Genomic DNA, 22449 nt, shown 5'->3' with positions numbered 1-22449 from the left:
TGGTTCAAGTGCATTATTTAGGCCCCTCAATCATCCTACAGTTGCCAGACCAAGACTCCCGCCGCAGTGTTGGTGGAAGCACCCCAAAAGAGGATGAGCTCAGTCATAATAAGGACACATGGCCCGTCTCCAAATCCTGGCTCTGAGCCTACTGGCTGGGCACATGGTGCACCTCAGCATACAACGGTGGTGATAGCTCTCTCAAAGTTATGTTATGATCTCCCTCAGGTGCCTGCACTGGAGTCCAGAGCATCATCTTCCACCACATCACATCCCAACAGTTACATAGCACACACCATGTGATGTGATCTCACGTGAGAACATGCCGTGTGATACACACATGAGTTAGTGTGAGCATGTTATGTGGCACACGGTCACATGATACATCAGCACGTGCTCTCATGTTCTTTGTGGTGTATCAACTTTCTATTTTAATTTCTTCTGAAACAGTGTAGGTAGATCAGTGAGGGAACATTCAGGCAGAAAAAAGGAGTTAAAATAGTCTCCCTGACGCTCCTTTTTACAGAACTGATTGTCCAGTTATCTGCAGGGCACTAGTGTTGTTGCCTTTGAGGGAGCCTAGGATTTCAAATTTGCCCTTCAGCACAGATTTCAATCTATATTGAAACTTTACTGAGAAAAAATAGTTTCACTCTCACATTAGTTTATACCCTATAAGTCTCAGGTAAACACTTTCAAATCTTTTGGATAACGATGTTTTGTATTCACAAAAGCTTTTAATGGGAATTGCAGTGGAGGGCTATGTACTTTTGGAGCATACAACCTTCTGCATCTTCAGCCTCGCAGAGCTGGTGAGTGGTGCTGTGTTCTCTTTTGTAATGAAACACCTGTAAGTCAAAGTGGAGGGTACTTATGGGGTCGGTGAGGTCAACACTTGAACCTGGAAATTCAGCCCTCTGCTTTTTCTGCCTTGTGACAGCAAATTCAGACAGCCTGACTCTCCTCACCAGCTCACAATGCTCTGGGGGAAAGCCTTTGTTGAGGAACATTCCTAAAGCACTTGGGACAAACTTGTCCTGGGGCCCTGTGCTTTGACTGGTTATCTCTGCGAGCCCTGAGAAGCTGAAATCCACCTGCAATCGTGGGATGTGACACGGGCCTTCACCTCTCTGAATGAGGTACCTGAGATGTCAGCATTATTAGGAAGAGCATCCAGCAGTATCTTGTTAGTGGTTACTGCAGGTGTGCTACAAGGAGCCGCGTATTCTGTGGGCGTGCCTTGTAAATGCACTACCATCAAATGCAAAAGGTACACAAAATCTTAAAATTAGAAAGGATGTTGGTTGTCATTCACCTGACCTGTGCAGTGAAGGAATTCATCATCCATCTATCTATCTTATACTTACCTGGGAATACAAAAGAGAATAGGATACGGTTCCTGCCCTAAGGGAGACATGCATGGAACCCAGTTTACCGCAGCTTCCAGCAGCAGACAAGTCCACAGTGCTGGGAAGCAGCTGCATTCTCCACCAGGGAAGGGGACTTCCCAATGTGCTCTGTGTCCTGGAGGAGAGTGAGTGCAGACAAGAAGAAAAGGCTCTCCAGGTAGAAGGAAGAGCACACACAGCCCCAGGACAGTTGGTCACTTTCTGGTCAGGAGTTGGCACTGACGGAGGCAGGGAGCAGTGTGAAGGGAGCAGGTGCCCCTCAGTCAGATGACGACGCTGACCTCAGCGTGCAGCAGATGGCGAGGCTGGAGTGGTGGCAGGAAGACAGTTCTGAGGCTTCGGCAGCTCCCCCTGCCTGGAGACGCTGTCGGACATGAATGGTCCATCACAGTGAGGCCTGATTGCCTGCTTCCAACTGGTAAGCAGCTTGATTCCTGAGGAGGTGGAAGGTTGATGTGTCAGGAATCCTGAGTGCTAGAGATGGGAGCATCTGGGTGAGGATGTCTCACTGGGAGATGGAGAAACTCATCCTGGAAGAGATGTAACCTGCAATGGTTAACACTGTCTGTCTTTCTCCAGGAAGGAGGTGCGGGACCTGGGGCTGGTCATCCTGGTGGATGCACGCAAGAGTCCAGCCGCTCCTGCCCTCTCCCAGGCCCTGGCAGCTCTGCAGGTGAGTTGGGGTCACTCCTGTCCTCCCTGCCTGGGGTCTCAGGACTGTGTGGGCTGTGCAGGCGTTCTGGTGTCATGTTCTGTCTTAGCAGGAATGGTAACAACCCCTGCCCTTCATAGCACGTCCATGTCAAACATCTGACTAAATCAGGGTGCAGGGGTACGCACATCACCCTACCAGACAGGAATGGAGGCGGAGGCATGAAAGGGCAGCCGCCACTCACTATGAGGACGAGGGCCCTGGACCTTGGGTGCCCAGGACTTCTGAGAGGCATCTGGGATGGGTTCAAGGGAGGTTGTTCAGGAGGTTCACGGTGCCCCCAGGGAGACCCCATCCTGGATTCTGGTTCATGAGTAAAATCCAGAGGAAATTTGAATCCCTGGAGCGGGGATAAAGGCACCATGGGGATGTTCCAGGGACCCAGGGCCAGATGGGGGCCTGAGCACATCAGTCTCCCTGAGCCCTGTATAGCACTTGGGACTTGTGTGCCAAGTGCTGTCCTGCCGTCTGGGGTCTCAGAGGCACCTGGAAGCTTCTCCAGCTGCCCCAGCTACTCCCGGAGCTAAAATTAGTCTCCTGTACCTTTAGCAGAGACAGAGTACGTCACTGTCCCTAAGTTTAGGGACACCAACTGGAAGGGCTTTCGAAGAAAGACAGAGGCTGGGGTGTGTCTGAATGCAAGTGTTGAAGCCGGGGAAGCCAGGCCAGAGAGACCTAGGGAGATTATGGAAACCTCCAGGCAGGAGACACGAGGCCAGGAAGTGGGGTGGACAGGTTAGCAGGAGCAGGGACGTCCCTGGTGAGGGCCACTGAGCAGTGGTGCTGCTCCTGGCCTGGCACAGGAATAAAAGCCAGGGAGCAGCTTCTGGGAGAGGAAACAAGGCTGCTGGCCGCCCAGCACTGCTGAAAGGAATCTCAGAGCAAACCCATGGGTAACGTCTGCATTTCCGGCAATTTTATTGTATATAACAGTAAAGGCTGAGAAATTGCCAAGTAAAGTTTTTTAAGAAAATAAATAAATAAGTGCTTTCCAGAAAGATTTTGAGGGAAGTTCTGTTGAAAAAAGGGATGGAAGTGTTGGCAAACCTAAGATTTTCTCCGAGTTCTTTGATTTTGCTAAAAGATTGTTAATATGAACTTCCTGTTTCGCTGTAATCCAACTGGACACTAAGGGAACATTTGTTTATATCTCAGGAATTTATTTCTCTGAAGTTAGTGGTTGCAGGGGGTATGCCTCAGGTAATAACATCAGGTCAGGACCCATATCAATAGCAAGTTGAGAGAAAAACGACTTTGTTTTTGCCTCCAAAACCAAACTAAAATGTCACCATTGATTAAAGGTTTTGAAAAATGCAACGAGAAGTTTTGACCAAATTCCTAGAAATCCTTTCATTTGCTTCATGTAGCTTGTTGAAAAATATATCATCATGCAAGACCTGTGAGCACTACCAGACCTGTGTGCTGCACAGGAAGTCCTGGTGGGTGTCCGGCCGCACGTGGTGCTTCTGTGACCCACGTGGGTTTCAGACACTCAGATCTTAGTGCCCTCATGGAAGCCTTTTATGAAACTCAGAGGCCAAAGCAGACAGTTGCTCACAGCCCCACCCACGGAAGCCCCTCTGGAGGGTACTTACCTGTCTCCCCCTCGTGGGGACCCAACCAACACTTACCCTTGTCCACTGGCAGCCCCTGCCTGCTCTGGACAGTGCTCTGGGAGCCCTCAAAGGGGCCAGCCCTTCCCTCCTTTCCTCTTTATTTCTTCCACCTTCAGCCCCAGGTGGAGGTTAGGGGCCTGTGGGAGAGACTGTTGTGGCTGTCACCCCATCAGCTGGGTGCTCTGTCACCCTTGTCAGCCCTGATTCATAGCCTTTAATTCAGGGTCAGTAAATTGTGTCCAGGCTGGTCACTATTGTCATTAGCTGCCTTGGAGAATGTGATGAAGGTTTGAAATTTGTATTCAAAGCGGGGGGCTGGGGTGGTGTAGGACAACTATAGCATAAACAATAAATACATATATACATATATGTGTATATATGTGTGTGTGTATGTATATATATGTACGCACACTATATATTTTATATATATATATATTTGTATTCTGAGGAAGCCTGGAAATCCAGCGCCTTGCTGCAGGACTCAGGACAGCACCCTCCCTGGCTAGAAGGTGGTACTTGAGCCACAGGCTCCCCATGGTGTCTCTTCCTGTCTGAGTGGCATGGCCAGAGCCCCTAAGACGGTGGGGTTAGTGCTGGGGCACCTTTCACACGTGTAAAGTGCTTGGAGAACTCTGATGGCAGGTTGTCATTCTCAGGCCAGTACTGAGAGGTGAGGTGTAGATTCTGGGAGCGAATGAGGGCAGAACCCCAGGCAAGTGCAAGGTGAGGCCAGAAACATGTGTGTGCCAAGGGTGGGACTGGCATGATATCCCACCTCCCCCTACCACCACGATGCCCCTCACCTGCACCCAGGATGGCACTGGTTTTGCGAGAGGTTATCTAGGTACCAGTGTGAGCCACCTGGGGGTTCTCTTGCTGCAGTGTGTTACGTGCATGGCGCGTGTGGGATCAGGAGCACAGCAGGGCCATACAGCCAGGAAGATGCTGTTGCGTGGGCTCTTCCTGAAGGCAGAGGACTGCTGCGACCTCTGCTCCTTTGGCATCCAGTAAAATCTCAAAGATTAAGTCTCCAGCCTCAAATAGAGATGCGTGAGGCCTTCATGGGAAGTCTACAGACTTAGCAGCAGCGCGTACCATTGTGTGCGAGACCCAGGCAGCCCCACCTGTGGCCCTACAGCCCTTCAGTTGTCGATATGAGTTCTCAGTGACTGGACAAAGTCAGCCCAGAGCCATTTATCAATTTTCTTTATAAGAACAGCCCCTTCCCAGCATTTTTTTTTTTTTTAAGAGTTCCCTTAAACCCTGTGCCACTCAAATCCCACGGTAGAAGACTAAGCCCCGAGTAAGATGGTCACTGTCCACCCATATGTCTCCAGGGGATGAGCTGGGACCTTTAACTTTTTATCACAAGCGAATCTCCTAAGGATCTTCACGCCAGTTTATGAGAGGAGTCCAGTTGCACTGTAACTGCTCCACAATACTGGCATTCAGACGGCCTGCAGCCTTGACGCTTGAATTCTGGCACAGGTTCCCACCTCCACTGCCCTGGTTTGCAGCAGGGCCAACAGCAAGGTTTGCAGTTTATGTGAGAAGCGTGGAAATGACCTGGGACTCAAGGGTCATGTTTTATGTTTTCAATTTCATTTTTGAGGAATATAAAAAGTAGGTAAATTCCTAGAGAGCAAAAAACCATGTAACTTTTTCATAACTATCTCAAGTAACTATGCTTCAAATTTACTAATTATTAAACTTTAAATACCATTAAAAACTTTCCGTTTTGAAAGGAAATACTGATTTTTTTTCTCCCCTTGGTAGAAGAAAATCCTAAGAATTTATTCATTTTTACTGCCCCCTCCACACACATACAACACATAACTATTAGACACTAATATGGGTAATTGTCATAAAGCATAGACTCTGTTCTCATTTATCTAGAATTAGTATTATTTTTCTGTGTAATAGAACAGATCTTAATAGTAAAAATTCACTCAAATAGGAATATATGAGAAATATAAAACACTTCGCAAAGCTGTAGTTTTAATGCATGATAACTCAAAAGTTTAGCTAACCTGAGTGAGAGAACTAGAATACAGCTCTATAATGGGAAAGCAAGAATGGTGTTTTCCTTTGGGCTTCTATGGTTAATTTATTCAACGACTATTTATAAACTGTCATTCATAAGAAGCCACTTAACAAAAATATAAATATATAAGATTAAAGTAAGACAAAGAAGATATCAGTTCTGAGGCTCATCCAGTAAGTTTATTTCAAAATAAGGAATTTTCTAAAATCTGTTTATCACTTTAAGAAACTTGGAAAAAGTAAAGCTTTAGAGAATATTAATGAAGAAGCACTATGTAAGTAAAAGCATTTTATTGCTGAATGATCTGACCTCAATATATTCTAGCAAACAGAAACCAAGGAGATTTGATTATAGTCATAAACACATCAAAAAATAAGATTTTTCAACCAGTAGGGCCAGAACAATTGTGTATCTGTATACAAAAGAAAAGGGAAAAACACATACCTCATACTATATGCAAAAATTAACTAAAAATGGATCATAGACCTACATGTAAAACCCCAAACTACAATACTACCGGAAGAACGCAAAGGAGAGAATCTTTGTGACCTTGGTTTAGGCAAAGATTTCTTACCAATTACCCCAGTAGCATAATTCATAAAAGGAAAAAAATTGGACTTCATCAAAATTTAAAACTTCTCAAAAGACACTTACTAAAATGAAAATACAAGCTATGGACTAGGAGAAAATGTTTGCAAAACATATCTAATAAAGGATTTGTACCCAGAATATATAAAGTCTCAAAACTCAATAATGAGAAAACAAACAACCCAGTAAAATTGGGGCAGAAGATTTTAACACACTTAACCAAAGAGAATGTATGAACAGCAAATAAGCACATGAAAATCTATTCAACCTCACCAGTCATTGGAGAACTGTAATTAAAACCAAAATGAGATGACACACATACCACAACAACACAACCGGACAATGACAAGCACTTCGTGTTGCTGGTGGGAATGCAGAACGGCCCAGCCGCTCTGGAAAACAATGGGCTATTTCTTTAGAAGTTGAACATAAACTTATTATAGGACCCAGCAGTCCTACTACTCGCTATTTACCCAAGAGAAATGAAAACTTATGTTCATACAGTGTTTATGGTGGCTTTACTTATGATTGCCAAAAGCTAGAAACAGCCCGAATGTCCGTCAACTATTGAATGAAACAACAGACTGTGGCACCTTCATGCAGTGGAATACTGCTCAGCAATGAAAAGGGATGAACTGTTGATATTCACAACACGGGCAAATTGCGACTGCACTGTGCTAAATGAAGGAAGCCAATATTGTGCGATTCCATTTATACAATAACTGGAAAATGCACATTTATTGAAACAGAAAACAGATCAGTGGTTGCCAGGGGCTGGGGGACTTGACTACAAAGGAGCATGAGGAAATTTGGGGGATGTTAAATTGTTCTATATCTTCATAGTCATAGTGGTTATGTGACTATAAGGTACATCAAAACTTAGAGAACTGTACACTAAAAAGGGTGAATTTTGTTATGTAAATCACAACCAATAAACCTGATTACATTAAATAATTTATAAGGGCCAGTAATGTACATTCAGAGCAAAGGCAACTGCCTTTTATGCATTCTAAGTATTTTGGGAAAATACCAAAGTAGGAGTAGCACCAATCAAAACTGGACAATTCTGTTAACTCAATGAAGTTAAAAATTAGAAAGCTAATTAGTGTTTTTTTGTTTTGTTTTGTTTTTACTTATTTCAGAACACATCTCCTCCCATAATTCATAGTATTTTGCTGTTGGTGGATAAAGAATCAGCATTCAGGCCTGACAAGCCTGCAGCAATTCAGGTAATGGTTTTAGACTCTTATCATTAGACATGACTCTGAGTGATGAATAAAATTAAATATTAAGGCACCCAGATGAGATATGAGATAAAACATATGAAAGAATTTATGTAAATTCTCATCTAACCCACAAAGGAGCCCTGAGACCTGTCTCTGACTTCAGTTCTTGCAGGAGCAGGGCAGAGCCTAACATCAGAACATGATGAAAATCTAATCTTTCTTCTCCACCTCAGTTATTTTCTGTCCTTTCTCTTTCTTCTTTTTTCTTCCTCTTTTATCCAAAAAGGTTCTTACTTTGCCTTCTTTCTTGAAGGATATTTTCACTAGATATAGAATTTTGGCTTTACAGTAGTTTTTCTGTTCATTTATTTTCCAGCACTTTAAAGATGTTGTTCTGTTGTTTTCTGACCCATTATCTGATGAAAAATTCATAGTAATTCAAGTAATGTGTCATTTTCCTCTGGCTACTTTCAAGATTTTTTCCTTCTTTTCAGCAAATTGACTGATGTGACTGGGTGTGATTTTTGTTTCTTATTTTTTCATATTTATGCAGTTAGGTATGGCTGAAATTTTATACCAACAAATTTAGAAACTTTTCAGTCATTATTTCTTGAAATTTTTTTTCTGCCTGATTTTCTCCTCTTTTTCTAGGATTTCAATTACACATACTAATATCATGTCATAGGTACCTGAGAATGTGTTTTTTAAAAACGTTTTTTCTCTCTCTTCTTCAAATCAGATCTATCTTCAAGGTCACTGTCTCCATACTCTCATCTCCATTCAGCTGTTAATTCCATCTAGTAAATTATTTAGTTCAGATATTGTATTTTTCAGCTACAAATAACCTGTGGATTTTTAGATGTATCTTCTGTATCTCTGCTGAGATTTCCTATCCTCTCATTAATTAGAAGCATTTTTCCTTTACAACACTGAGCATAGTTATAATAGTTGCTTTAAAGTGCTTGTTTAATAATTCCAGCATCTGGGTCTTCTCTGGGTTGACCTCTGTTGATTGTCTTTTCCTCTGAGAATGAGTCACATTTTCCTGATTCTTCATGTGTCAAGTAATTTTGGATGGTATTCTAGACATTGTGAATATTCTGTTGTTAAAGACTCTGGATTCTCTTATAAACCCCCACAAGGTGCTATTTTAGCGTGAATTGAACTTGATTAGACTCCAACTGAAAACCATCCTGACATAGGTCCAGTTCAGTTCATCTTGCCTTCAGCTGCTTGAAGTCCTCCCCATACACGCATGGTTCAGGGTCAGAGTTTACAGACATCTAGACCTTCCTTTCCCAGCTTCCTCTCTTATGAGAACTGATCTACACTTTCTTCTGTCTATCCTCTGATTCTTTGGACCAGAAAGATGCCAATTTTCTATCAGAACTTCAGCCACTCCAGTCTGATAATTGGCAGCCTGCCTTCCCACCAAAGCCACAGAAACAGGACGCTTCCTCCATGCTGGTCCCTTCATCCAAGTTTCAGTTGCTCACAATAAGCCCGGCTCTTCCTCCTTCAGAGCTTTCAGACAGTTGTCGTTGCACTTTGCCCAGAATTTGTGGTTTTGTCTGAGAAGGTTCTACTCTGCCATACCAGAAGTAGCACATCCTCAATTCCATCCTCACTTTTCCCATACTCTTCCTGCCTTTTCTCTTCTCCCCTTATCATCTCGCCCTTGCTTCCTTCCCAGTTTTTTCCCTTTTTTTTTTATCCTCCTGCAATTGGGACCTTTCCTTCATTTCTCTTTGCTACCCTTTCACTTTTCACCTTCATTCCCGTATCAACCGCACCAGTCCATTAATGCCAGCAGCAAGGCAGCCTCACTGAACCCATCAATAGCAGCTCGTCCAGGAACGAGCCACTGCAGCAGTGTTTCCTTCCCCTTGGCAGTGTGAGGTGGTGGGCTCCCTGAAGGCCCTGCACAAGTTTGTCGACAGCTCCCAGCTGACCGCAGACCTGGAAGGCTCTTTTCCCTACAGCCACAGTCACTGGATCTGCTTCCGAAGGGTAAGGAGCAGCTCACAGCGGCTGCGTGTGCCACAGTCACCAGGGGACTTTTCCTAATGGGTGTTCTTATTCAAATCTAGCCTGTGTCTAACAACCACGCTGCACAGGCTTAAGAATGCCACTGAAATCCAGGCCTGGGCGGGGAGGTTGCTTCTGTAGACACCCAGAGGTCTCTGGGTAACACAGTGACAGGTTTACTACCGGCGATCCGTTTAAATGTGGGAACTCACACCTGCTCACTTCAGCGTCTAATAGAATGTGTCTTTTCCATCTCACCCTCTCCAACCACAATAGAAGCTGGAGCCCTTTACCACAAACTGCCAGGATGCCATTGCTTTCCTACAGAACTTAATCAGCTCCCTGAACACCCACAGGACCCTAAACACGGCACAGGTGAGTCCTCAGTGCTTTATTTTATTTCACAGTTGGAAACAGAGATCTAGCTAAAACTTGAAAATGACTATTTGATTTCACCATCACCCATAGCAGAAATTCTCAAACTGTTGGTTTGTAGATCCCTTTCAGTTAGCAAATGACTTCCAAGGGGCCTAGACCTCCATTCCTCTGACAGGCATGCTCTGACTTCCAAAGGATCACTTCCCCTGCCTTGTGACCAAAGTAAAATCCCATGCGGCCAGAAAGAGAAACAACACCATCACAAGTGATGCTCTGCCAGCAAGGCATGAGTGATTGCTGCTGGGAGCAAGCAATTCAACACAATACAGAGGGAGCTGGCCGGAGGGACTGTGACAACCTGGAGACACCTCTTGGGTGCCCAGGTGTGCTGCCCTCCAGATGCCAGGTTCTCCTACTGCCGAGTTTCAGCTTCCCTCTGTCCCCTGCCCTCAAGTCCCAGTCTCAGACTTCCCTCCCCTGAGTGAGGCATCTGGAATCTGCTACCCACCCTCCTGCTAGGCCTGGGTAGCTGGTGTGGCCATCCAAATGTGCTTGGAGATTGATTGATGGAAGCCCAGTGTGGTCACACTTAACTCCTACCCAGCATTAGACCTGGGAGGACCTACCTAGAGGAGGGGGTTCTATGACCACTCCTCTCACCCCCACAGGAGGTCACTGAGTCCATCAACAAGCACAAGGCCATAATGAAGCGAGTCCTGGAAGATGAGCTGCTGGTCACCATTCGCCTGGAAGGTGGCACTGTGCTGGCACGGCTGAGGAGGGAAGAGCGTGGGGCCAGCCGAGACGCCCGGTGAGTGTCGTGCTGGGGCAGGTAGGGGTGAAGCGCAGCGTTCTGCCCCACAGGGGAAGCAGCGTCTCCAAGGGGCCCAGACCTCCATTCCTCTGACAGGCATGCTTGACTGGGCCAGGGCTTGTCTCATTGGAGGACTCCAAGGAAAAAGTTGCCCATTCCTTGGCGTGCTCAAGTGGAAGACAAAACTCATTGTAGTGGGAGTCAGCAGTCAGAGGTCCTGACCAGGTGCTTCCTCCTAGCTGCGGTGCTGCGTCCACCCACCCACATTTCAGTCCCACCTCTGAGGCGCCTGCATGAGTGCGGCCAGTAGGTGTCGCCACTCACGGGCGCATTCAAGTTCCTGCTCTGGCTGTGGCCCGCTTCCATTTCTGCCAGATGTGAAGGGCATAAAAGAGTGCAGCTGTGTTTTTTAAGTAGGTTGTCACCAACGGCATACTCCCGAGGGGAGGGCGTGTGAACAAACCAGCGATCAGGATGTGTCACCCAACAGCTGCCTTCTCTTCCAGAGACAGCATTGAGGCTGCCTCCCAGCTGTACAACCAAGTGGATGAAGAGGTCCACAGGCTGGTCCTCACCTCCAACAGGTGTCTGCAGGAGCTGGAGAGTCTACGGGAACTGAGGACACTTCAGGAGGAAGGTGACCAGGTCAGTGCCCCAGGAGGGAGGTGACCAGGTCAGTACCCCAGGAGGCAGGTGACCGAGTCAGTGCTCCAGGAGGGAGGTGACCAGGTCAGAATCCAGGAGGGAGGTGACCAGCTTAGTGCTCCAGTCAGAGGAACCAAATGTGAAAAAGATTTTAAACCTCTACCTCTTGAAATAATCAGTGTTAGCACGCAGTATGTTATAACCCAGACTTTTCTCCATACACATGCATATAAATGCTTTTCAAGAGCTTGTATAGTCACGTGCTGCATAATGATGGGGCTACATTCTGAGGAAGTGCATGGTCCGGTGATTCCGTCGTTGGGAGAACACAGGCACTCACACAGCCCCGTTTGCACAGCCCATCGCACACCAAGACCGTGGTACAGCCTGCTGCTCCTGGGCTGCCAGCTGTACGCCCGTTACTGCGCCCAACAGCACGAGATTAAATCAAGCACAAGAGAAAATGATGCCATCGAGAGACACAGTAACCACAAGACGTATGATGCTGGCATAACACAACTACTGTTCCACAGTAAACGGTTTTATACGTAGAAAGAGTACACTCTGAAATCATGACTAACGTATAGTGAGTACATAAACCGTAGCATAGTTGTTTATTATCAAGTATTATGTACTGTACATAACTGTATGTGCTGTACTTTTCGTACAACGGGCAGTTCAGCGGGTTTGTGTGCACCAGCATCACCACAAACATGTGACTGATGCGTTGTGCTACGACGGTCCCATGGCTGCGGCATCTTCACTAGGCGATAGGAATTTTTCAGCTCCACTGTATTCTCATGGGGGGACCACCATCACACATGCGGTCTGTTGGTGACTAAAACAGCATTATGCTGCACATGACTACATACTTTAAGTAAAATCCTTATTATTTTATAAACCACTATTTTCATGTAAATAATGTGAAAACGGGAGTGTGCACAGCCAGGTGTGTAGGGCAAGGTGACTCTGGATCCTCAAGTTGTCAGATCACCTTAGGGCAGTTAGGGTGGGAGGGTCACCACTGCTACAGGGTTCCCAGGGTGGCCATCAGGCATGGTGGGGTGTGGACACTGTATTTTCCCCTCCCTGGTCTCCCCACAACCAACCCCAGCTCCAGTCATGGGCCAGCAGGGCACAGGGGTAGGGTCGATGATGACGGGGCTGATCCAGGCTTCAGGGCAGGGGCAGGAGCCCGTCAGCATGTCTAGGACAAGGCAGGTGCAGACAGGAGGTGGAGCAGCTCACCAGGTGCCAGCTGGTGGTGGCCTGGAGCGTGGCTGAAGGGGCTGCCCTGCCTGGGGGCACCTCTGACTCGTGGGGCCTCTTCTCATCCTCTTTCTCTTCCTCTTCCATCCTGTGGGTCACCTCTCTTTCCTGTGGGGGTTTCTCTCTGTCCTTGGGGTCTCCTCTCTGTCCTGTGGCATCTCCTTTGTCCTATGGGGACTGCTATTTCTCATATGTCCAGTTTTCCTTTTACTTCATTTTTCTGTTGTTTTGAGTAGAATACTCACCAGGACTTTCCAGAGAAAGGGATGGTGGAATAAAAATTTCTGGGATCTTGCATATCTGACAATGTCTTTTTCTGCCTTCATATTTCACAGTGGCTTTAATTTCCCTACTGAATTTTGGAGGCAGTTTCACGTCTTTTAGCTTCATGCATTGCAGTGGAGGAGCCCTTATCTGTTCTTCTCTTGACCTTGGTCTGGTCCCTATTTTTTCTCACTGGTCTCCTCAGGGCATTTTGGCCCCAGTGATCGCAGGGCATGGGGTTCCTCCTTTGGCCACCATGTCTGTCTGCTCTGAGATCTCTCGTCCTCGATGAGCTCTCCCATTTTCTATAATTCCACATTTCCACCCAGTTCACTCATTTTCTCTTCTGTTTTGTTTTCTGTATTGTTGGTTTTTTTGTTCTACTTTCAGCATAGATTTTTTTAAACTTCATTTCCTAACCCTATGTGAGTGTTTTTGCTTCTGCTATAACATTTTTAATCTCCGTGGAGTTTTGTTTGTTTTCTGAATGTCTCTCCGTGATGGTGTCCTGCTAGACATGCTGTCCCTGCCTGCCTACGGCCACCCCCTCACCTTGCTGCCTGCCCAGCACTCCCATGGCCCTCCTACAGTCTGTCCCTCCTCCCCAGCCCCACTGCTCCCCCATCCTTTTTGCCTTAAAGGACTTTTCTAAAGCTTTCATAGTGTTTCAGGAGGAAGCAAAATTAGGTATGTCTTAATCTGCCTTCTTCACCCAAAACTAAATACATTTTAACCTAAAAATGGGATCATTCTATATACAATGTATTTCACTTCTTTTCAACCAAAGACATGCATGAACACTATGGAAGAATTAGAAAAGAAATAGTTTTTTACAAAAGTGTGACCATGACGTGCACAGCTGTCCCTGACCTGCTTTGTCTGGCAGGCTGTGCGCTGGCTGCCCCGAGCAGCTGCACCTCCTGGGCTCCACCCTGCTCTTCACTATCACAAACATCACTACACCTGCTTCTTTACCCCTTTGTGATCCTTCACTATGGACAGACTCCTCAACTCAGGATAGCTGAGTGGAGCACACATTTTTTGAGGCTTTTACACATTTGGCAGGCAGCCCTCCATCAGCCTGCCCAGTTTTGATTATCACCTCCCTCATCTGGTGAGTGAAAATTCTGGGTCTCACTGATGTTTGCATTTGGGATTTTATGCTGCAGCTGAACTTTGTCTTCATACATTTATTGGTTATTTTTATTTACTCTCTAATAAGTTGCATTTTTCTTGCACTTGGCCAGTTTCTCTACTGTTTGTAATAGTTTCATTGTATCACGTCTACTGATCCTTTGATGATGTTGCAAATAATTTCCCCCGTTTGCAATTTGTCCTTTAACTTTGCTTATGATTTAAATGGGCTTTTCTACCTGAAGGTTACAGACAGCTAATATATTCCATCATAAGGCTCTTATGGTTTGAATTTTCCCATTTAAATCCTCAAAGCAACTGGAATTTCCTTTTTTTCACGAAGTTGTAGGGGGCTCTCCACCTCTTGGGGCCTTCACTCCCCTGGCCGTTCTCTGCTCCTTCACCCAGTGGCTCTGAGATTACAGTGCTTCCTCATGAAAATCTCCTCTCAATGTTTTCCTCCATGACTCTATCCACAAAGAAAGTGCACCCTGATTTCTCTCCTCTGCCTGTACATCGGGGATCACTAACTTGAATTCTGGTGGTCATAGGTGCAGCCCAATGACACCATTTTTCGTAACAGACCTCTCTTCTTGGGCACCTAACAGTCAGGGGTCCCAACGAGAACTGTGCATGAAAATGAAGCATTTCCTTATGACATGTTCAGTAGGAACCAAGGGACATTGCCACAGGCTTTGTCTCTAAAATGAGAACCTGGACCTCGTCACACTGGGAGGTGCAGGCTGGGCTGCGATCGGCTCCTCTTTCACTCCCAGGCAGCCCCTGGGTGTCCAAGCATCACCAGCCTGAAGAATATTTCTGGGGTATGTTTAGCATAGTAAGAAGTTTCAAAACAAAGTTCTGGATCTACTTTTCAATGACCTTAATTTCCATTTCCAAACAATGAAAATAGTTATAAACTGGAGCCTTTATTGTGGCCATTGCTGCTCTGTAGTAACTGGCAACACATTTGAGTAAGATGCAGTGTTTATTTTGCATCAGAATGAGGAGGGCCGTGTGGGAATGAGCAAGCCAGCCCTAGCACCGTCAGGCACCTCCCCTGTCCTCCAAGTCTGAGAGCCAGACTCCTTCACCTGTGTAAAAGTAAAACCTTCTTTCCCTGTGTAGATCAAGTCATGGTTTGAAAAAGAGCAAAAGAAATTCCTGGGCCCTTTGGAACTGCTCTCTGTTGAGACTGTGAAGCAGCAGCCGCAGGAGCTGCAGGCCAGACCCCCCAGGCCAACGGTGGGTGCAGTCCAGCCCTCGCTTGGAAACCCTAGAGTAAGTGCCCAGCTTGTGCTGATGGTTGGTTCCTTGGGTTACAGCGGTGTTGTCAGAAAGGACAACAGCTGATGGAGAAGGGCCAGCAGGACACAGAGGAAACAGTCCAAGATGTTGGGAGGTGTCTGAGCCCCACAGCCAGCCAGGCTGAGTGGAGAGAGGGAAGGCCGGCCCAGTGCGTTTGCCAGCCCCAGTTCTGCGAGACAGTAAGAGACCCAGCAGAGTTTCTCCTGGGAATCCACTTTTCCTTTACTATTCAGACGTTTAGTGAGCACTATCCCTATGCAGGTCTGGGTGAGCCAAGTGTTGGTACAGCTGGCCAGCCCTCCCATCAGACCATGTCCCTGGCTCTCAGTAGACATGTGAGGCATTTGTATATTGTTCTAAACAGGTGGGCCAAATGGACACGTAAACTTTTTGCTTGTTTACCGGCTCAGTTATAAAAGTCCGCTTACCACCAAAGACCCCAAAATAATTGCCATAGTATGGCACATACCTGCGACCTCACCAGTACCCAAGACTTGTCTAGCCATTGGAGGCTCTGGGGCTAGAGCCCTCAGGAGCACAGCCCCTCTTGACAGAATCTGAGGGGTCAGGGAAGGTCGGCACAGGCCAAGGCAGGGATAGGAGGAGTTCTCTGCCCTGCTATGTCTTGGGCTCCCACACCAGGATGAGATGTGGAGTAACTGATTCATAGACATCCATGGTCCTGGGACACCCCTCATGGTGCCCTTGGGGACTGTGGAGAACTTGTCTGCTCTGTGGGTGAGTCCGGATGGCAGCTGTCCCCATGGGCAAAGGGGTGTTCCTCTCGCTCTGGCTGCCTGGCTTGCCCTGACCCTTGATTTGGGCATCTGGATAGCAGAATGAATCTGTCCTGAGTTCACTTGAGCCACTCACTGGCCACATGACATTGGGTGGGGCCTACAGAGCCATCTGGCCTTCCCAGCTCTCTGCTGTACTGATCAGTGCGCTTCCTTCGCTGCACAGGTGAACGGGATGATACTGCATCGCAGTGAGTGCCTGGAGTGCCTGGGCCCAGAGCTGGCGGCTGAGCATGTGAAGAGCTGTCACCAGGAGGCCACGGGGGTGTCTGCGAACATGGCAGGGTTGGGTCTGGGTGGCCAGCAGCCACTGGGGCAGTGGCACACTTTGAGGCTACAGTGCCAGCAGGCCCACCTCCCCTCCCAAGAGGCCGTTTCTGAGGCTTCCCTGGGCCCTAGTGCCCCACCTTCGGACCAGAGCCCCTTGAAGCACGAGCTTGTTCAGGGGGCCGAGATGAAGCACCGTGAGGCACCCTGGATCCCCCTCACTGATCCTGAGGGCTGCACTGGGGAGTGGGCACGACTGCTGCCCAGCCCCCCTGGACAGGTCTCTCTGTGTGGGCAGGAGGCTGAGCACCTGGCCCCAGGTGTGCACACACCAGACGACAGCTCCACTTGTTCCTACGAGTCCATCCGGACTCCCATCATCCACCATAGGAAACATCCCATGAAGAAAATTATGAGGAAAACACTAAGCTTTGAGATGCCACAGCTTGACGGTGGCCCCAGGGACTCCCACTGGCCAGGCCACACTGGGGTCTTCATCAAAGGGCTGGAGGTGACCAGCACTGTGGCCTCAGAGAAGAAGCCCCCACCAAGGCCACATGCCGAAAGCCCCCTAGTGGCTCTGAACCGAAGCTTGTCCTCTCCCTCCAGGATCCACCCCTCTGGGGAGGACAGGCGGAGGCCATCAGGAAGGTAAAGTGGACGCCCCTGCAGCCTGAGGGTAGAGCAGTCAGTGGGGATCTAGAAGTGCGAAACCATTAAATGCGCTTCTGCAATATAGAAAATCCATGGATATCCTTCCCAGCTATGCTGTCCTGCCCTGACCAGACACTTGCCTTTGATCTTAAGCAAGATGTTAGTTGCCTCTAGTGTTCAGAACCTTTGAAAACTACTTCCTTTTTTATGACATGTGGTGACCTGGCACATCCACTCTGCTGGTTATACCACCAAGTCTAGTTACTTGGAGCCCATTTATAGAAATGACAATAAGCAAATCAAGCCCACAATAGGAAGGGAGAAAAAAAGCCTCTAAGTGCTGCAGTGTGTACCTGTTTATTTATTGCCCAAATGATGATAGATGCCCCTTTTAATTCATCTTTGAGCTGTTTGCAAAATGATACTTTTTATTAAATGTTTAGATTAAGTGGTAGGAGCTCTGCCCATCCCTAATGCCAGATAGTGACACTGGCCTGGGGTCACAGCACCTCTGAGCTGTTTGCCATTTTTACAGTGAGCCTTTGAGGCCTGGAGCTGGGGCATCCTAGTTTATTTGTTGGTTTGTTGTCCTGTGTTTCCTCCTCATGCAGAACAGCTATAATCTGAACTGAGATGGTTACAAAATACTCTTCTGAAACACACCTTTAAGTTTCAAAACCTTGGGCAGTTGCAATGTACCTTGATGAAGGTAAAGGTTTCATTTTTGCACTGGCGGGTGCAGCTGGGGTGTATTTCCCTGTGGGCTGGAATCCATGGGAAGGCGGCAGAGGGTGACACAGGTTTGTGGATGGCCTTCCAGCTCCACCATGCTCATGCAGAAAGTGCCAGGGCAGCAGAGCAAAGGGGTGCAACCGTCCACTCACCAGAGCTCTCCCTGGTCACTCAGAGTGGACATTGTGGGTCAGGAAGGGAGCAGGTTTGGAAAGCTGTCCTGCCTTGGCCCCTGGGGACAGGTCCCCTCTCCCACCATTCACAGGCCACAGACCCACCACCCCAAGATCTGGTAGTGAGGAGTCCACCGCATACCCAGAGAGGGGACAAGTCATCCTCAAACTCCAGGGCCTGGAGGTTGGGGGTGGTGGAGATCATTAAACCAAACCCATCTCTCCTGCTAGGTGTCCAGAGGGAGCACCTGTCACCTGGCCAGAGGTTGCTTCCCTAGAAGTTTCTGGCTATTATGACTTCATGAGTTAGTTTCCATTTATTTGGTCCAAATCCTCAGACCACTCTCATTTTACCTTTGTATCTGAGTATCTAAGGAGGACATTTGTTTTTCTGTGAGTGTTGATGAGAGGTGATTCTCCACAGCCTGTGCTTTGCACCGGGGGCACCTTCAGGCTACCCCGCAGTAGGTGTTCTGGCCAGGTATCTGCTTGGAAACAATAAGCATTTGTAAAATCTGTTATGGGGGGCGAGGGGAGCCAGGTTCTCCAGGTCTGTAGTAGACAGGATGTAGTCAGAAGCATTCTGACCACATATCTTTCCCATCGTTATTTGCTTTTAATTTTTTTCCAAATTAAAAAACAAGTAAAGATAGATAATGGCAGAAAATATTGCCAACTGCTATTAGTATCATTAGGGGTGAGTAATTTAAGAAAGCTGACAATTGGAATCTGTCAAGTACGGGAGAAAGCAGTGTCCCTCATTATTAGTGGGTGTGGCCTAGGTCACCAGCAGACCTCTTCTTGGTACCCTGCTGTTGTAGTTGATTGGGGACACGAACACGCTAGCATGCCACACCAGAAGGCACCCCAGAAGCCCTGGACCAGTGGGGAGAGGAGGTGTCTGCCACCCCCTCCATCCCCACCCCCCACTGAAATCCTCCTGCCCCCTGTTGTCCGGCTCCTGACTGTCCTGAGCCCCCAAGGCCCAGCTCTGGTGTCTTCTGCTCCAGCTGCTTCTCCTTAGGCCCTGCATCGGATATCACTACACTTTAAAGCTGCTTTTTCAGAAATATTTTATGGTAGATTAGAAGTCAGGGTGCATCAGAAATCTGTTTTCTCATAAATCTCCAGCACAGCCTTCCTTGCACAGGGCTCGCCACCACCGCTGTGAGCCAAGTATTCCAACTGCTGGAGCCGCCCCCAGAAGCGGGCGCTAATCGGGCTGCCTGGACATGAGAGCCCACAGAAGTCCATTTAGTTGGTCTGGGAGACTGCAAATCTCTCCTTTTCAGTTTCCAAAGGGATTTTCGTCTGAAAAGGCCACGACCAGTAACATGGAAACGTTTCATGTCACAGGCATCCCTCCCCTGTGTCTCTCACCCTTTCTTACTGGACATCAGGAGAGCAGCTTGGGTAACCGTGGGCGTGACTCGGGTGTGGGGCATGCCTGGCCTTATTCGCAGCTGAACATAGAACACTTACCCATGCGTCTCCCATCCACACCCTGTCCTGTTTATCCCTCAGCGTCCCGTCCGCTCTCTGTGTTTTCCAGCAGCCGCCTGCAGCACATAATGGCCGAGATGATCTCCACGGAGAGGGAGTATGTTAGGTCCTTAGGATATGTCGTCGACAACTATTTTCCAGAGATGGAAAGAGTGGACCTGCCGCAGGACCTGCGAGGGAAGCGCAGTGTCATTTTTGGGAACTTGGAGAAGCTCTACAACTTCCACCGCCACCATTTCCTCACGGAGCTGGAACGCTGTCGGCACTGCCCCTTGGCTGTAGGACGTGTGTTCCTGAAACACGTAAGTCCCCCCACCCCCCGTGTGGTGGGCAGAGGTGACTTCAGCCCAGCTCGCCCTTGGAGCAGCAGGGTCTGGAGTGCCCGCCCACATTCCAGGCCATGGGGAGCCGGCATCCAGGCTTAGGAAATGTGTCCCCAGCAGCACATTAAGACCTGTCGATACACAGGCGCCCCAAATAGACAATAAGGCAGCAGCAATGGACATTGTACTCACGGTTCTCCTGGCAGCACCCTTGTTGAAGGCCACATGGTGCTGGGGGCTTCATCTACATCATCACAGTTAGTTCTTTTGGCAGCCTCAATTCCTCACCCCTAGAGCCTAACTGGCCAAAAGGAACATCCAGAATCAGTTTGTTTCCTGCACTAGGAAGCCCACCTGGTCCCTTCATAATCCTCCTGCCCAAGGTCCACCCAGCTCCCCTTCCAGATGGACCCCAGGACCAACCTGATGAATTCTGAGAGAACCTGGGTGGGATGCACAGACTGACTTGAGAGCTGCCCTCTCTGCTGAGTCTATTCTCAACCGTGAACATGGAATATCTCCCTGTTGGGGTCTCTGAGAAAAATCTTAATTCACTCTGAACAGATTCTTTCAGCAAGTAGCTCCAAGGCACTGTTCTAGGCACTGGGCACCCAAGTGGCTCTGTGCTGTGGGCAGGTGACACGTTTGCCTCAGCGTTACTCAATATAAGTAACCACGAGAAAACACCATGGATAACGGAAAGCACACGTTAAGTCTTTTCAGCTATTTTTAAGGGGTGCTTTAGACATAAGGTACAACTTGTATATTGTTTTATATTGACAATAATTTTGAGAATTTTAAATGTTTAGACAACTTTGATCCTTAACTCTTAACAAAAATTTCAGCACTCCCCATGCCCCTCCTTGGCCCACCCTGTGAGTGCTCCTGGTGTCTCTTCCCCCAGTCTCTGTGCTTAAGACCCGTCCAGAACTCTGGCATTGCCCCCAGGAGCACCCACTGTGCTGGGTGAGCTGAGGTGGCCCTAATGCAGCACTGAGTTCTTTTCTCGTGACCATAGTGAGAACTGTGCTACAGGGCTGGGGCCACGGCACAGGTTCTGACCAGAGCCCTGCCTCAGGTGCATCATGCCCTCCCCTTTGCAGGAAGAACAGTTTGGCATGTACGTGCTCTACAGCAAGAACAAGCCCCAGTCGGACGCCCTGCTCTGCAGCCATGGCCACGCCTTCTTCAAGGTCATCCCCCTGCCTGTGAGCCCACCACACCTCCTCTGGCCTGGCCCAAGCTGACCCTGTCCCCTGGCCCTTGCAGGACAAGCAGCGGGCGCTGGGTGATAAGATGGACCTGGCCTCCTACCTGCTGAAGCCCGTGCAGCGCATGGGCAAGTACGCACTTCTGCTCCAGGACCTGGTCAAGGAGGCCAGACGCTGCCCCGCCCGCGAGCAGGAGCTGTGCGAGCTGAAGGCCGCCGAGGACATGCTGCGCTTTCAGCTGCGCCATGGCAACGATCTGCTGGCCATGGACGGTGTCCGTGGCTGCACCGTAAGTGCCCCGAGGCCCCGACAGGCTCCCATGTCTCAGGGCTTTGAGTTGATGAAGGGGAAGGACATGCGTGGGGTCAGGAGCACAGAGCTCTCCTTTAGGAATGTCCCCAAAGCTTAGACCTCCAGAGGCCCCCACCTGAGGCAGAGAGGGGAGCAGAGGGGACCTGTGTCTGTTTTTGGAGCAGCAGGTGTAGAGTATGAGAGCAGGTGGGCTCTAAATGCTACAGGTCGGCTCATTGGGGCTATTTTAACACAACCGAATGTGTGAAAATTGTGCTGGGCCATTGGGCTTGGGGCCTGGCCTGCCAGTTTACAGGCTGGTCTCTGCTGGGGACAGAGGTCAGGCATCCTATCCCTGACATGGTGGCGTGGCAGCACTACATGGGCAGGAAGAAGAGAACCCCTCCTGAGGCAGGACCCTCTTGTCTCTGTTGGTCAGAGGGATGGCTACAGAATTTCCAGATCACAGTGAAAATGCAGGCACTTTGCTAAAAGTGACGTTAAGAATTTCAAGACAACAGCAAAACGATAAACTGCAGGGTTATCACCAAATACCCTCAGCCACTCAGATTCTCCTAGCGAGCTTGGCTGAGCAATTGGGAGGACTGGGTTCCACCCAGAGTTCTCAGGCCTCACCCAGGACAGGTCTGTGCACTGAGGGAAGGTGGTAGGAGAGACGTCCTAATGGTGTCTGCCTTTGGGATCCATCCACAAAGAGCACCAGCGTGGGCCCAGGTTGCAGCTAAGCGGCATCTCCATGGTGGGAGACAGCTCAGGTGTGGAATTCATAATGTGACTCCTGGGGCTGCCACATGGGACGTTTATACACAGTGATTGAGACTCTGACACTTCAACAAGGGGGGTTCTGTTCAAACAAACAAAAGGGCTATGAAGTGGAAAGTTAAGTAAAACTGAAGACGGAGGCTTTTACCGTAACATCCACGCAGATGGGTAGGAACGTGGACACAGGAACCTCACCCTGAGGGTTTTGGCCCCAATTCCGATGTGGGGTTTCCCCCCACACATTGCAGCAGTTCTTGGATTCACTTCTGATATCTTCTAC

General features: G+C 48.3%; 1 protein-coding gene across 1 annotated transcript in view; it reads left to right on the top strand.

Moving 5' to 3' along the window:
* The window catches only part of PLEKHG4B (pleckstrin homology and RhoGEF domain containing G4B), a 57122-nt gene that overhangs the window by 25734 nt on the left and 8939 nt on the right, over positions 1-22449 (top strand). The window contains exons 6-16 of the mRNA XM_090279314.1: positions 1989-2082; positions 7512-7598; positions 9489-9605; positions 9900-9998; positions 10670-10812; positions 11322-11460; positions 15256-15408; positions 16399-17150; positions 19611-19863; positions 20988-21077; positions 21154-21384. Coding sequence (XP_090135440.1) covers positions 1989-2082; positions 7512-7598; positions 9489-9605; positions 9900-9998; positions 10670-10812; positions 11322-11460; positions 15256-15408; positions 16399-17150; positions 19611-19863; positions 20988-21077; positions 21154-21384 — 2158 coding nt within the window. The remainder of the gene's footprint in view (positions 1-1988; positions 2083-7511; positions 7599-9488; positions 9606-9899; positions 9999-10669; positions 10813-11321; positions 11461-15255; positions 15409-16398; positions 17151-19610; positions 19864-20987; positions 21078-21153; positions 21385-22449) is intronic.

The sequence above is a fragment of the Furipterus horrens genome, unplaced genomic scaffold (assembly GCF_987537825.1).
Source record: "Furipterus horrens unplaced genomic scaffold, mFurHor1.1.pri manual_scaffold_5, whole genome shotgun sequence".
Classification (NCBI taxonomy): Eukaryota; Metazoa; Chordata; class Mammalia; order Chiroptera; family Furipteridae; genus Furipterus; species Furipterus horrens.
Note: the sequence above shows the minus strand (reverse complement) of the source record. Positions and strands in the feature narration are given on the sequence as shown.